Below are 16479 nucleotides of genomic sequence, written 5' to 3' on the forward strand. Positions count from 1 at the left end.
CACTGGTTCAGGGACTGGGGTCTCATTGATGATATCACAGTGTACAGCACAATTCTTCATAAAACAAAAGCAGCAAAGTCCACTGCACAGCCTGGGTAACAATTGATGGCCTCAACATTGATTCCTCTAGCTTCCGGTAACCCCACCCCTTCTTTTTCTTCCCCCCCCCCCCCCAACTCCTTTGTCTTCCCTTATTCCTGTGGTTCCCTTCCCCTGCCTTGATGACCTGCCCATCTCCTCTCCTCCCCTCCCCCATCCTTTATTCCAGGGTCCACTGCTCTCTCTGACTGGATTCCTTCCTCTTCCTTCCTCTCCTTTGCCTCTTCTACCTATCACCTCTCAGCTTATTACATCTTCCCCCCCTCTCCCACCCAGCTACCTTCCCCTTCTCACATGGACTTGCCTATCACCTAAGCTCACGCATCACCTGCCTGCTTGTGCTGCTCCCCCTCCCCCCACCTTCTTATTCTGGCTTCTGCCCTCTTTCTTTCCAGTCCTGATGAAGGGTCTCAGCCGAAATGTTGACTGTTTATTTCCCTCCATAGATTCTGCCTGACCTGCTGAGTTCCTCCAGTGCTTTTTGTGTATTGCTCCAGATTCCAGCATCTGCAGAATTCCTTGTGTCTGAGTGACCAGTGAGAGTTCTGCCATCTAAGTGTCAGCTAGTCATTATGGTGAAACCCTGTCCCTCCACTCAGGGTTAGCAGCACCACAATCATCAAGTTCAGCATTAGTATCTCAGGAGGTGGACAATGCTGACCAAACATTTCTTTGATCAGCCAGTGCAACATCAACCTTATTGGTCATTGCAGAAGCTGGGACTTGGGTGATAAGTGGCTCACCTCGTATTAACACCCATCCCATCATCTACAAGGCACAGTCAGCATTGCAATTAAACAATCATCACTGCTATTGATGTCTTGGGAAAAGTTGTACTGAATACTGTGATATTGTCAGTCACACCCCTGAGCTCATGAGAAAAGTTCATTGATGAAGCAGTTGATGCAGCCGCTTATCCTGGGCCATGAATACCTCAAGCAATGCCTGCACAGATGTCCTGGAGCTGGGATCATTGACAACAAACAATCATACTTGCGTTGTGTCAGGGATGACCCCAGTAATTGGAAGGTTTTGTCTTTGACACTCAATATTTGACACTCAAGTTTTAGAATAAAAACAGGGAAAGCTTCCATTTCTGATGAAGGGTCCCAGGCCTATGTTAACTGCATTAACTCAGTTTTTCATCCCACAGTAGCTGCCTGACCTGCTGAATGCTTCCAGCATTTTCTGTTTCTGTTTCAGATTTCCAGCATCTTCATTTTTCTTTTGCTTTCCTCTATAGCTTTGGTTGTGCATTTTGATATGTTTTCAAGTCCAATGATTTTGAGAGCAGCCACTCTCACCTCTCTCCTACCTTCAACTTTTGTGTCTGTGCCTGAATCATGGCTGCAAAGAGGTTGGAACTGCTTCCAGATTTTCACCAGCTGCTAATGAGGAGGAGGCTGATATTTGACCATGTTAGCTTTTCCCTGTTTTTTAGTAGCTGGGACATTCTCCCACCTGGAACAGTTTAGCTTCAGAACTGATGAGCTTTATTGCACAGATCTATACCATCACAACTGATTTTGCATTCACAGCCTTTACTTTAATGGTTGTAGATATGCTTGAATAACCAGGATCTTGCTCCCCTTCAGTGATTATTTCCCAATTCAATCTATGAACTAACCATTTCAATCTACAGTCAACTCTCAGAATTATCTTTATTTTATTAATCTCTAATCCATTATTGTTCATTTGAATGGCAAATTCCTGAAACTCCATGTTGCATTTATCACTTCGCATGCAAGGTTAGCTTTCCTCGGCCGTTGCTCGTAGCAAACCACCCTGCGCGCTGTGAGCACACACACAAATACAATGGCTCTGCTGTCTGGATGTTGGTCTATCTTGATTCCATAGAGGGAAATTCATGGCATCTGTGCTGCTTGTTTGTATGAAATTAAATGCATTGCAGTTTGGGGTGCTGTCTTTAGTTGAGTTAGTTGTTTCCCACAGAGGAGGGATAACATTTAGATAAGGCCTCAGCCAAATCTCCAAAGGGACCTTATGACTGAAATAAGTTCTATGCATCTGACACAGGAGATCAGTCACCTCACTATTCAGGCACAGGAGATCAGTGCTTGCGCTAATGCAGTGAGGCAGAATTGCAGCCGGTGACTGGGTCTCAGGCTTGGCAGGAACTTGAATTGGTTTATGTCTGCCAGGGTGATCAATCATTGCAGCAATTCGATACAAGAGCATGATAATTACCTCAATTCAGTGGATCAGTCAGTGCAGCAATTACAGGACATCAGTTACTGCAGGAATGTGGACAGGACTGGGTACCAAAGACTAGTTATTGTAAGAATCAGATACAGTAGACTAATCAGGAGCATGCATCTGACGCTGCTGGAGAGCATCACTCACTACTGGTCAGGCTCAATCCACCAATCACTACATTAATCTAGCAATTGCATCTTCACAATATTTCTTTGTTTTTGACCTACGTTTTCTGCTTCCCCCCCCCCCCCCCCGCCCCCCAAATAACTATTTTAACATGCTGGGGAACATGCTTGTTATCTGTTGTCTAAATGCCTAGATGCGAATGACTGCTGGGATTTTGACTGGAGTTTAAATGCCATTGGGCGTAGACTTTGTGTTCCAGTCTGCTCTTTCCATTGGGGGTCACTTTTCTCTGATTTGAACTTGGAAACTAAACAGATTTCCTTCTCCCCTCATTATGATTCAGTCAACTTTAATGCCCCTCAGTTCTGAACTCTGCCATCCACCCAAAGAGATATGGCTGATACGTTTTAATTTCAATTTAGATAATTAATTCATTATGAATATAATATCACAAACATAACACTGATTAACCATAGTCATCACAAAGTACTACTGATCATCAAAATGTGTGAGGAGCATGTTCTGAAGAAATCAATTACTCTGGTCACAAGTGTTGACCTTTTATGGGATTGATTCTTTCCTTTTTGTCTTTTATGCAAGATTTTTGAACGTTTCTGTCCTTGCATAATTAAATAAAAATATTTGCCTTGCAATTTTAGGCCGATTGCAATGACAATAACTTCTTTATTTCAGGTAGCCTGTGGTTTGCTACCATAGTAATCAGATGAAGTCCACTGGCAGGTGATAGTCTGGCACATATTCCACTCATTGTAAAAGTAAACAGGTGCTTGGTAGATGCAGTATCTCTCATGAAAACTGCCTATTTGCTGTGAGCTCCAATGTATAGTGCTGCGAAAATGAATAAGGTATTTAGCACTGGGTTAAACCTATATACAAGGTAAAGAAATAGTCATACCATGAGCTAGAAATGCAAACTCATGTCTTTTAAAGATGTCTTAAGGCAACTGAAATGGTGCCAAACTTTAAAATCTACATTCAGTGAGGAGGTTTGAGTTGGTCACTTTAAGAGGACCACAAGAAAGTTTTTAAGATTTTGAAGGAGATTGGTGAAGTTGTTTTTGGCATTTGTTCACACTACCAGAAGGATTTAAATGGTAAGGGAAAAATTAGTAAATAAAACTGCAATGCAGAGAGAATATTAGAGACAAAATAAATGGGTCATTGAAGCAAGGTGTCTAGTTCGCTGGAGAAAGAACTGGATGTGCTTCAAGGTGGAGTTTTGGGGGGGATATTGATAAGAATTATATAATCAAAGAGACAACCTTTTGAGCTCCAAATAGCCCTTCAGTTCCAAAGAAGCAGTTTTTAATACAACCAAAAAATAATCATCAGATTAACTGCTGATATTCTGAACAAAAGAACGATGCCTCGTGAGCACCAACATGCCTTCATCTCAACCCATTCATAGTTTTCTGCTTTGCAATTGTACTTGATTTCTTGCCTCTATTTGATGACTAGAGGATCTTGTTTCAGAACCTGCTGTGATTTGGTGATACTGCACATCGCTCCATGACCACAGGCAGCATGTAGTGATGCATATCTCCTCAAAGCCTGTTGGACTTTATAGCCAGTGCCTTTGTAATTTCAGCACCCAACCCCTTGTACCTACAACCAATGAATTTGATTGCTTAGAAGAACAAGGGTATCCTGGTGTGTGGAAGCACTCTCATGCTTGGGCTGCCATCTAAGTCACACTGATTTGGATGTTCATCACTGTTCAGTCCCTGTGGATCCACATCTATTGTCTTTGGGGGAGCACCCTCCACCCATGATGCTTCAAAGAAAAGGCTTGCCACAGTCATCTGCAGGTAAACTAGGAGTGGGTGATTAATTCCAACCTTGCCTGTGGCAACCATATCCCACGAGTAATGTAAAATAGTGTGGAATAGAAATGGCTAGAAGAGGAATGAATGGTATTAACATATGGGATGTTGAAAATTCTCCCAGTGGCCCTGGGGAAGGCAGAGTGAAGACATAACCAACATTGGACAGTGGAGAGGATGGCCGGGTGGATCAGATTGTGGGTCCGAAGGGAAATTAGCGGTTGTTCCTCCAATCAGCACACATTAGCCCTCTCTGGGGATTTCAGGAAGGTGAGGATCCAGCTTCTGCCCACAGGTAATGGATAATGGGCAGAGTGTGCCCACTTCCGGAAGCTGGCAGAATGACAGATGTTCTGCAGCTGCAGAGAACAACATGACAGCCTTCACTGTCTTCCTGGTTTAAGAATTCATGGGCACAGGTTTCAAAGAATAGGAAGATATTGCCCATGGGATTCTAGTTGGTACTGTGCCTCAACAAACTCACTTTGTTTCTGAAAGATCAACGTTCCAAATCCCCTAGAGAATGCATGATGCATTGATTTCTTTCCCAGCTCTGGTACTTGCCTGGACATTTGGTGGAAACCAAATATAACCAGCTGGAAAACACTGCGTTGGTAGAAATTGAGTGTAACAGACCCTTACTGTACCTGACCTGGGAGTATTTGATAGGACATTGTAGAAGTTGTACTCTACATATAACGTATGTTATAAATCCCCTGTGAGCACTTGATTGGACATCTTGAGAGCACTTTTTTTTAGACAGTATAAAGGGGAGCTTTACCCTGTATCTAACCCATACTATATCTGGCCTCAGAATATTTATCAGAGTACAAAGAAAAACTCCTCTATAGCAAACCTATAGTATAGCTAGCTTTCACATATTTATGGGGAAATATAGAGGGAGTTTCATGATACAACTGACATGGACTGTACCTGCCATGGGGCTGATCTTTGAACAGAGCAGAGGTTGCTTTACTCAGTAACTAACCCATAATATACCTGCCCAGGGAGTACTTGCAGGGGCAGTGTACAAGGAGATTTTCTCTCTAACTGCACCTTACTATAATCTGGCCTCAGAGCATTTGTCGTGATGGTGAAGTGGGAGCTTTACTCTGTACCTGCTCCATGCTGTACCTGACCTTAGTGTGCCTGATGGGACCATGCAGAGGGAGTTTGATCTATATCTGATCCATAGCCTCAGAATATCTACTGGTTTTTTTCAGGGAATACTTTATTCTGTATCTGATCTATTGTGTACCTGTCCTGGGAGTATTTGATCAAATAGTGTAAAGGAAGCCTAACGTGGTAACAACCCCATACTGTACCAGGCCTGGCACATCTAATGGCACAGTGTAGAGTGAGCTTTATCACTAGGTACTTACGCCATACTTTAACTGGCATGGGAGAATTTGTCAGGTGAATACTGACTGAGATTTACTCTTAACTAACCCATAGCAGGCAAAGCCTCAGGATCTTCAGTGTAAAGAAAGTTTTACTGCATCACTAACCCATACTGTACCTGGTCATGGAGTATTTGATGGAACAGTGTAGAGGAAACTTGACTCTGCCATTAGCTCTGTATCTGATGGTACCTGAGAATGAATTATTAAACTTATGGGAAGGGAAGTTTATGCAACCATTGACTGAATGTGGTGAACATATTGAGTTGAAACCATGATGGAACAGTCTGAATTAGGTCTGTCGAACATAGAACGTCGAAGTAGAATGATCAGGATTAAAGGGCTGTTGTCTCCATGGATTCTTATCTTTTATGTTTGTAAGAGCCTATCACTTAGATTTATTACCATCTTCCATCAGATGTGTTCACTTCAGTATCTATTGTTTGAGCAAAGGAACAATTATCTTCCAGAATCTTCCATTAATCCGTCTCATTAATGGAGATTAAATAAAAAATGTTGCAAAGAACAGCCAAATTCCAAGTCCTAACCTCCCAGCTGCCTGCCCTGCCTTACTTCAAGTATAAATTACCACTTCAGCACTAATCATCTTTAAATGGCTCAGGTCTACCTTTATGTCCACCTTCAGCTGCCAGTTTAAAAATATATGAGGGGCCAGATGCAGGGTCACGGCCCAAAATGTTCTTCCACAGATGTTGCCTGACCCGCTGAGTTCCTCCAGCAATTTGTTTTTTGCTCCAGATTCCAGCATCTGTAGTCTCTTGTGTCTCCACTAAAAATACATTCATCTCCATATTTTCAATGACTTAAAGGAGCAGGACTGGATAGTTAGAGCTCATCCCAGTGTCGGAAAACTCAGAAGCTGCGGTGGATTAAAGGAATTTAAAAGTCATGCCAACTATTCCAGATTGATTCTTTTTAATCTTTTATCCTCTGATGTTCTATCTGAACAGATCTTCTACATTAGAGACAGTACAATAGCAAATTTGACACTATCTTTTAGTTCAAAGAAAATATTACCTGAGGGTGAAAACCACACCCTTAGGGTGTGGGTGTCACAGGCAAGGCGGTATTAGCTTCGATCTCTGGGAGTCTTGTGAGTGTGCTGCCTGGGAGACTTTCTCCTTCAAGTGCTGCGCTGATGATGCTTTAGATAGAGAATTCAGGATACTGAATTCTTCTTGCTGCTACTGTCGGGTAGGAGGTACAGAAGCCTGAAGTCCCACACCACCAGGTTCAGGAACAGCTACTTTCCAACAACCATCAGGTTCTTGAACCAACCTGCAAACACTATGAACCACCTCTTGCACTACCATGGACTTGTCTCTGATTGTGTCGTTCTTTTATGCTAAAGTGTTTTTGCACACTTTTTTTCTCTTCACTGTCTTGTATAATTTATGTTCTGTGTGTTGTCTGAATCTACCTGCCTGTGATGCTGCTGTAGGCACATTTTACATCATACCTGCATCTCACTGTCCTTGTGCACAAGACAAAAAACTCGACTTGACTTAATGATGATCACCAGATGTGTAGGAACAGGAATGCTCATCTGGCAGGATAGTGTGCAAGTGATAAGGAGACTGTCAAGGTGATGATGGACCCACTCCAGTTGCTCCCCTTGCCTTTTCTGGTAGCTAAAGTCCCAGGGTAAGAAGGTAATATTGAAGAAACCTTGGTCAGTTGCTACAGTGTAATTGATAAGCCACTAAATAAGTCACTGTCTGCCATGGTGGAGGGGATGAGTGTGGATGTGTGAATACTTGGTTCATTGGCAAGGGCACTGACCATACAAACTACTTTTCCTTAGATGATGTTGCTGCTTTGAGTTTTATTGCAATCACTCCCACCCCCATCTCCATAGACAAATGGTGATTAGTGCATCATATATCAATACCATATTGTTCTTTAGAAGGAGGTCATTTGGCTCATTGACTTTATGCCAGCTCTTCAGAGCATTACCATTCCATCACTAATTTTCCCTGTAACCTATTGTCCCCATGATCTCACTCTTACATTATAGGTATCAGTCATTCATAATGTCCTTTAAATGGCTTATATCACATGACCTGCAAAAATCCACAACACCCACCATATTCTTCTTGTCCAAAATATCTGACTTAGTCAAAAATGTAATAATTTTTTAAAAATCCTTCTTAGCCAGTGGTTATGTGGAAGTTCACTGATTCAGTGGAATGGATATCTTTAATCTCTCAATTCTTTTCTTTCAATATTTTGTGTTTCTTTATTTTTCTGTGTTATCACCTTTATGTTTATTACCTACCTCATTTTTAGACCATATTGGCCTATATTCTCTTGGAATGTATTTTGCCTGTATTTACCCATGTGTTGTATTCCCTACAACTTCAGTCACTTACATTATTCAGTCACTTACTTCATCTTTACTGAAAATAGATCAAGTGTTGCAGTGTTTTCTTGATGGAAATATGTTGCACTAATTAAGGAAGCAAATTGTATACTATTTTGACTTGGAAATATATTCGCATTCCTTCACTAAATACTGTAACTCCCAACCCAACAGCAGTGTTGGAGAACCTTCAGTACACAGCTTGCAAAGGTTTAAGAAACGGCTCACTACCACCTTCTCAATGGCAATTAGGATTGGCCCTGCTTATGACATATACTTCATGATGAGCAAAAAAAGTCACGACGGATTATCTAAATTCTCTCCTTATGTTATATCCCAGTCAACCTTTGGATGATTTAAGTCTCTCACAATTGCAAGTTACATACTTGACTCTTTCCTCCAAAGCACCCCCTCATTTTCCTTCAATCCTTAATGTATTCCGAATTGGAAACTGATCCATTTTCATTTCTAAACTCAACATGAATATCACTGAGAATTTTCCCTTCTGTGCTTACACTGGCATTTTCCGTCAACAAAGCCACTCAATCCTTTTTTCTCTCATCTCTCCTGAAAATATTCAAGATGGCATGTTTAGTTGCTAGTTCCACGCTCCAATGCAGCAATTTTGTATCCCTTATTTCCCTTATTCTTTCCTAGCTCCTCTCATCTTTTCTGCCCTAAAGCAGGTAGTGTTTGAACCTTCCCAATATATTGCGGGCTGTGCTTTTTTTGCATGTGCCTTTAAGTAGACAGTGGTGCCGTTTACATGCTTTGGAATGCATCGCGTGCCGTGGCAATCAAATGATATCAGACTGAAGAGTGGTATCATGTTCATCATCACTGAGCTTTCTTGGCACACAAAGATATCACTAGCTTGCAGGGTTGGACAACTCCATCTCCACAGGTAGAGGCTAAAGTTTGCTCTACTTTTCGTGAGCTTGCTAGACAAAACAACTCGCTATTTACAAACATCAATGAGCTTAGCCCTCAGTAACCCCCACATCTTCACGGCCTCCTTCTTGTTTTTCACTGATTGGATCCCAGCCTGTAACTAACTATCCCTGCCTGACCTCCTCCCAAACCTTTGATAAAGCTGCTGGTTACCCATAACTGAAAATGTCAACTATCTGAACCAGAGCCAAAAGGCCTCATTGTCTTTGGTCTGTATCTAAAGAATGGGGCCTCTCATTGCCTCATTCTACCTGATCTAACCACATTATGAACCAGGCTCCCCCACTTTTACCTTCAGCAGTTAATTATCTCCCATCTCTTCTCTGTCACTTCTCAGGGCATCTCCTAGCTGGTTTCTATATCTCTAACCCCAGCCCCTCTCTCCTCTACCCCCTTTCTTTGGATTTATCTCTTCTCCTAGCCTCCGCCTCACTGCCCTCTCAACCCTACCAACACCCACCCCCCACCGCCCCACCCCTTCCCAGAAACCTGGCTCTTGTGTCCTCCCTATACACTCCCTATAGTTACCCCGCAATATTGTGGCTGCCCATTCGCTGACACCGGTGAGGTTTAAAAAAATAGTAAAAAGATACAAACTTGACCAACCAGTAAAAGATGGCCAGTGAGAGAGTGTAAGGTTGAGGGGGGAGAAATGCAAGAACAGATAGGAAATCGAAGACTCGTACAAGGTGAAAGAGAGTAAGATAGATTTTTTGAAAGAACAGGCAGATCGATGAGATGAGCCAGTGCAAATAAAAGAGAAACAGAAGTTGAAGTTCCACTCAGTTTAAGAATCTTTCAACCAGCAGCTCACCCCTTCCTCACTCCCACCTATCCATTGTTCTATGTATAAACCACAGAAAGCTTTGCCTGCAGTTCCATACTATACTCTGCTATTTCATCTGTAAGGCATCCCAATGCTTCCATTGCACCATTGTCCATGAAACATTCTTTAGGAGCGCAATTCTTTTATGCCTTTTGAGATCCTGAAAAGATCCAAAACCTGGAGGAATAGGACCTCACCCTGCTTTCCACACTCGCCTGCCTCTGGCTCACTCACTTGGATACTGCACCACCCTGTACATTCGTCACTCACTCACTAACTTACCTATGGCTTTGCTCGATTGCACACTCAACCAACCTGTGCATCTTCTCGCTCATTTATACGCACACTCACTCACCTGCGGGGTCACCTACCTGCTGGCTATCTGGTACGTTTATTATTTGGTCCAGACCTTTCTCGGTTGGTAGAGGTTTCCGCCCCATGGTTCTCACAGCACTCCGATCGGGCTGCACCAACTTAAACAGTACAAAGTCGACACACAATGTAATGGTCAGGAGTACAGCGAGTGAAGCGGCCATCTGTCTTCGTGAGCGCTACTGCCAACAGCACAAGAGATATAAGGAAGCATAAAATATTATGAATATAAGTTTCTTTCCTTGCCCTGGAGTATGGATTGTGTTCGCGTCACCTCCTCTGAACTGGAGATTGAAGATCCAGCTTACACCAAGGATTGCAGCTTCCTCCAGAGAGAAGTAAAGACCTCCTTTCAGTTGAACGCCACAGTCAGAGGCTTCCCTCTACATGCTGTTGCTGCTTCTGATCCACAGCCTACAATGTCGCATAGGCTGGCAAAAGGATGCAGTTGTCTTCCAGGGCAGATGAAGTCCCTTGGTGTTACTTGGTTTCCTACACGCGTGGGTTGCTTGTTTCTCGCCTGCTATTTGTGGGCCGGGGCTGACTGGGTCTTGAGATAAAAGGTTGGAGAGACCTGATCCCTCACTGCCTTAAGGAAGAGTGTTGGGGAGGCACTCTGATTGCAAACTCAGTCCAGGCAAAAAAGCATTTCTTTCATCATTTTTAGCCATGAAATCTGGAAGGAGCATAACTCTGAGAATTAACCTTCTCTGGGAGGTGATGCTGAGTTGCTCACTGATTTCCAGCTGCTGCCTGCTCCTCCTCTTCCCCTAGCTGCATATGCTGTCCTTGTATATTCTGCCTGCCATCTCCTTCGGCTGAATGTGTAAAGGTTTCTCTCTGCCTCTTGTGTAAATATCTGATCTTCTGTCAAGCTGATGTTCAGGTTCCCGCCTCAGCCTTGCCAGACAACAACAGGCTGCTTCTCATTCCACACCTACTCCAGGCTGCAGAACTTAACTCTGTCACAGCCACAGTCCTCATCAACACCGCTCCTTGTCAGCTCTCTGCTCCAGGAAGCACCCACTTTATTCCCACCCGGCAATGTGTGGCCTGACTGTGACCTGTCTGTGTGCACAGGGTTAAAAGTAGTGACTCAGTTATATCTGGTGCTGTAGGGCTGGTGCCACCTCAGTTTTGCTTTCATTCCCATCGATATGGTTTAGTGTTGGGTGCTCTACTCTGTGGAGGGTTGGGGTAGAGAACAGGCTAGAGTTTTTGCCACTACTTCTGCCTAACTGGCACACTGAAGCCTTGGAGGGTGGAGGAGTGGGCGCGGTGGAGCGTGAGGGTCATCAGTGTTGATCGCCAAGCAGTGTTACAACGCTTGTTTGATATTACCTGCACAAAATTTTACCTCGCAAAAGATGACCATGAGAACACAGAGCTCAGCTGAACGACTTCAGCATTAGTTAGGGGGCTTCATCTGACCAAGCTGCTGGGAAGATGAGCCATCCATTTTCCTCCTGGTAAGTATCTTCTTTAACTTTCTGTAGTTCCTCATGGCACCATGGTACAGCAGTTAGAGCTGCTCCCTCACAGCTCCAGCAATCTGGGTTCAATCTGGACCTCCAGTGTGTGGGGGGGCTTGCTCATTCTCCCCATGACCACACAGCTTTCCTCCAGGTGCTTCAGTTTCCCGAAAGGCATGTGGATTGATAGGTTTATTGGCCACTGTGAATTGCCCCTAGTGTGTAGGTGAGTGGTAGAGTCTGGGGAGAGTTAATGGGAGTGTGAGGAGAGTAGGTTACAGGGAAAATTAGTGGGGAATGGGGTTTGTTCGATGAGCTGTCATAAACCTGATGGGCCAAATGGCCTCCTATGTCATAAGGAAATATGATCAGCCGCATCTCCTCCCTCTCTGCTGATGTCCTCAGCTCTTCTAATCATCTGTTTGACATCGTCCACCCAACCCACCTACATGTTTACAACCACTCTGCGTAGTCCTTTTTCCAAGCTCTCTTCACCTTCTCCTGGTGATCCTCCCTCTGAATCTCCCCTCCACACACTAATTGCCACTCCAACTCCCATCCATTTGGGAAATGGAGATCAGAGAGGAAAGGCCTTTTCTCCTGCGCTTGACGTCTTGAGCATTATGTGTGGTGGAATATCATTATGTGTGGTGCAATGATCTCCTTCGGTGAGCTAAGACAAGTGTTGCTGTAGCCCAGAGTTTTGGGATCTGTGGGTTAATGGGTGTCAGTTTCTACTCATGTGCAGTATATACTGGACTCAAGGGATGAATCAGCCCCATCCAAAACTCCTCTGTTCAGAATCTTAGGAATAAGAGTAGGCCTTTTTTGACTGCTTCACCATTTAGTAAGGTCATGACTATTACTTGACCTGAACTCCACTTTCTTGACTGATATCCATATCACTTGATTCCCTAACAGTCCAAAAATCTTTCATATATTTCCATGGATTCTCCAGAATGGGGAGGAGCCAGCCTCTCAGAATTTCTTCATTTTCAATGTAATCTTCTCTTCTGAACTCCTAAGAATTTAGGCTCATGCTTTTCACACTCTCCTTTTCTATCGACCCTCTCATCCCAGGAATGGCAGTGAGCCATGGTTGTACTACTTCCGTAAGAAGCATGTTTTTTCCTTGGACATGGAGTCCAAATATGCACACATAGTCCAGGTGCATGTACATTTGTGGCAATATTTCCTTCTACAATGCTTCAACCTATATAGAGACCAAATAGCTTTTGCCTTCTCATTAGTTTGTGTACATCAACTTTTGCATAGAAAAATATTCAGGTCCTTATGAACATTGATGTCAGTTATTTCATATCATATAAAATATATGCTATTTGATCTGTGTCAATGTCGGTGGAACTGTGTATATAAATCTTCTGACCACACCCTTCAGATCTAGCGTTTGCAAATATCCAGCTACATTAAATACCTTGGTAGAAAAACTGTGAGCAGTTAGATCTTTGTGAGTCTAACAGGACAGAGTTTGAACCTTTAAACTGTTAAACGCTAACATATTTCTCACAACATAGAAGGAGGCCATTCATACTATTGAGTCTATGCTGGATCTCATAACAATCGCATCTATCCCATTCCCTCACTTATTTCACATTCCTGCACTGATAAAGATCTATAGATAGGGTGGATGGGCAGAGTCTTCTTCCCCGGGGTTGGATAGAAATGTCAAATAGAGGGCATAGCTTTAAGGTGAGAGGGGGAAAGTTTAAAGGAAATTTGCGAGGCAAGGTTTTTACACAGAGAGTGGTAAGTGCCTAGAACATGCTGCCAGGAGTGGTGATGGAAGGACACAATAGTGGTGTTTAAGAAGCATTTAGACAGACACATGAACTTGCAGGGAATGGAGGGATATGGACCATGTGCAGGCAGATAAGTTTAGTTTAATTTGACATCATAGTCAGCACAGACATTGTGGGCCGAAGGGTCTGTTCCTGTGCTGTACTGTTCTATGTTCTACTTCTCAGTTACTTAATCTTTCTCATATGTCCTTCGCCTCCACCCTGGTTCTCATGTCACCCATCATTAAGGGCTAATCTTAGCCAATTAACCTACCAACCCATATGTCTTTGGGATGAAGGAGGAAAACGGACACCCCGGGGAAACACACACAAGGAGAATGTGAAAATTGCATATAGATAGCACTTGAGGTCAGGATCGAGCCCAGGTCCCTAGGGCTATGAAGCACTAGTGTTAACCATTGTACCACCTGCGCTTGGGCAAGACCCTAAACTGAAAACTTCCTGCACACATTGCAAGAACATTGCATCATCGGACCCAGGGACATGGCTGAGCAGATATTCCTCACGAGCATATGGACACCAAGCAAGGCACAAGTCAAGTGCTGATAGGAAGACCAGGAACTATAGGATGAGGAGGGGCTTAATTCTGAATGCAAAAGACAGCAAGTATGTAGCCTTGTCAGGACTCAAAATCAAGTGCAGGTCATCAATTTCTGTCCAGAAAAACTCCTCAGTATCACATTGCAAAATACAAAGGCCTTTTGAGGAACCACTTTAGATTCTGTCGCATGCAGTGACCTTGCCAAATCAGGTCTCCCTCAATAGATTGGAAAATGGGTCAAAAAGACATTTGAAACAGCATTAGAGGGTCTGCATCCAGAAACATACCCTAAAACGGGACATGTATGGCTCCCATTAAGACCAAGTTGAACTGAATGCAGTCTCCAATAGTATCTGTGCAAAGATCAGAGAAGTTCACTAGTACTCCTTGTGGCAGCCGGACAGACAGCAGCAGCACACAATCATGACTGCCAGAAGGAGAGAGAGAAAACTGTTGGAATTCAGAAAAGGACCGAGAGGTCCTGGTGCATGAAATGCATGTAAGGAGGAAGGCTGCTGTGCACTGGAGGAGGGGCTGAAGACCTGCTGGCCATCATTAGAACAGCCCAGCAGGAGGTGGTCCAGTGTAACAGTGAAAGTCCATGTACCACCAGGCAACGTCACTAGAAATTTAATGAAGCCATATTATGTGTCAAGGTGAGCTGTGCACTACAAAGGAACTGCAGTCTTGTCCAGACACACTTATTCAGTCATGTGCACACATACTCACACACTCACTGGAAAACTGTGACTCCACCTACATGCCCAGAACCCCCATCCTCAGTCCTTTCACCCAAAGAGCTCACCTCCAAAGGCAGCCTAATGAAAAGGATACTCAATGTCCTCATAATGTTTTAGAGCACAGAAACAGGTCCTAAAGCCCACTGTGTCCACAACAACCATCAAGCACCCATCTACTCTAACCCCATTTTCCCTCTCACAGTCACATAAACTCTCCCTGATTCCCCTGCCACCCACCTTTACACTAGGTGTAATTTACAGTGGCCATTTAACTGCCAACCAGCGCATTTTTGAGATATGGGAGGAGACTAGAGCACCCAGAAACCCATGTGGTCACAGGGTGAATGTGCAAGCTCCACACAGACAGCACAGGAGGTTAGGATCAAATCCGGGTCACTGGCACTATGAGCACTACCACTACCCACCTGCTATAGGCAAGTACAGTGAGGAACAGGAAGAAGATCATCTCGTGGGAGAGGAGCCCTCACAAGTGCAGTACCACCAAGTTTGAGAAAGCCATCGTCCTCCTCAAGGACAGGTGGACCACACCGGCATGATCCAACTCCTGAACAGAGGTTGGATGGAATCTACACATCCGCCCATGTACACTGTTTCATCGTGATGACTCTTTTGCCTGGCATTTGATCAACAGCTGACACCCACCCTGCCATCTGTGTTGCTGCTTCACTAGAAAACTGTTTTGGGTGCAGCCAACCTCCTGTTTGGTCCTGGCAGTATCAGGAGAGGTCCCTCATTAACTTCTCCATAGGACCATCAGGAGGGGTCATTGGAAGGTGAGGAGGAGGAAGGGGATGGGGACGATTATGCCTGGCACCCTGAAGCACACCTCAGTGAGAGAGGTAGTAGTGAGGAACGAGCTGACGGTCATCTGTGATAAGGAGATACACCAGGCAGTCAGGGACAGGGAATCTGGTGTTGGGGCATTTGTACTGCCTCAGAGGACCAGATGAAGACTACATCTGGAAAGCTCTCATGACCAGGCCACACAGATGCACGTTGAGCTGCTTGGCAAATTGTCTAACTGGATGCAGCGGATGACAGGGAGTGTGGAGAACTCCATCTCCAGCTCTGTCAAGACATCAGGGACTGAAGTCAGGGACCGTGGCCTCCTCCATGTAGACCAGAGCTCAGCAGCCACCATGACAAACTGCACTGACTCGTTCAGGTGACAGCTACAGGCAGAGGCTGCACAGTGTGTCTCTGATTCCATGCAGTCCCATCTGATCCAGCTTGAGGTCTGTTCTCTGCCAGACGGCAGCTACTTGTAGCCCTGAAGGAAAAGCAATCTACCACCAGAGGGTAGCTTGATGATTTCACTGAGCAGTGAAATCACACTCATGAGCAGATGTAGATGGAAACAGGGATGTACCCGTGAGCAGACTACTGCTATTGGTGGACACAGAGAAATTTCTCTGAGCAGATCACTGCTGTCAGTGGACACAGGGAAATGCCCTCAAGTAGGTCACTGCTATTAGTGGACATAGGAATGTACCCATGAACAGATCACTGCTGTCACTGGATACAGGGATGTGCCTCTGAGCAGATCGCTTTCCAATGGGAGCAGGAACTTGCACTACTCCCACCAGTACCCCAACCCCCTCCCACTCCTCTACATTATCCTACTCAGACCATGCAGAGCTGACTCCACTGAGAAGAGTGAAGGGAGC

At 44.3% G+C, this 16479-nt stretch overlaps 1 protein-coding gene across 1 annotated transcript in view; it reads right to left on the reverse strand.

Moving 5' to 3' along the window:
• LOC127571840 (erythroferrone-like) overlaps positions 1–10286 on the reverse strand; it is a 73891-nt gene extending 63605 nt beyond the window's left edge. Inside the window, exon 1 of the mRNA XM_052018586.1 lies at positions 10218–10286. Within this exon, the coding sequence (XP_051874546.1) occupies positions 10218–10286 (69 nt within the window). The remainder of the gene's footprint in view (positions 1–10217) is intronic.
• Between the last annotated feature and the right edge of the window lie 6193 nt (positions 10287–16479).

The sequence above is a fragment of the Pristis pectinata genome, chromosome 6, assembly GCF_009764475.1.
Source record: "Pristis pectinata isolate sPriPec2 chromosome 6, sPriPec2.1.pri, whole genome shotgun sequence".
Classification (NCBI taxonomy): Eukaryota; Metazoa; Chordata; class Chondrichthyes; order Rhinopristiformes; family Pristidae; genus Pristis; species Pristis pectinata.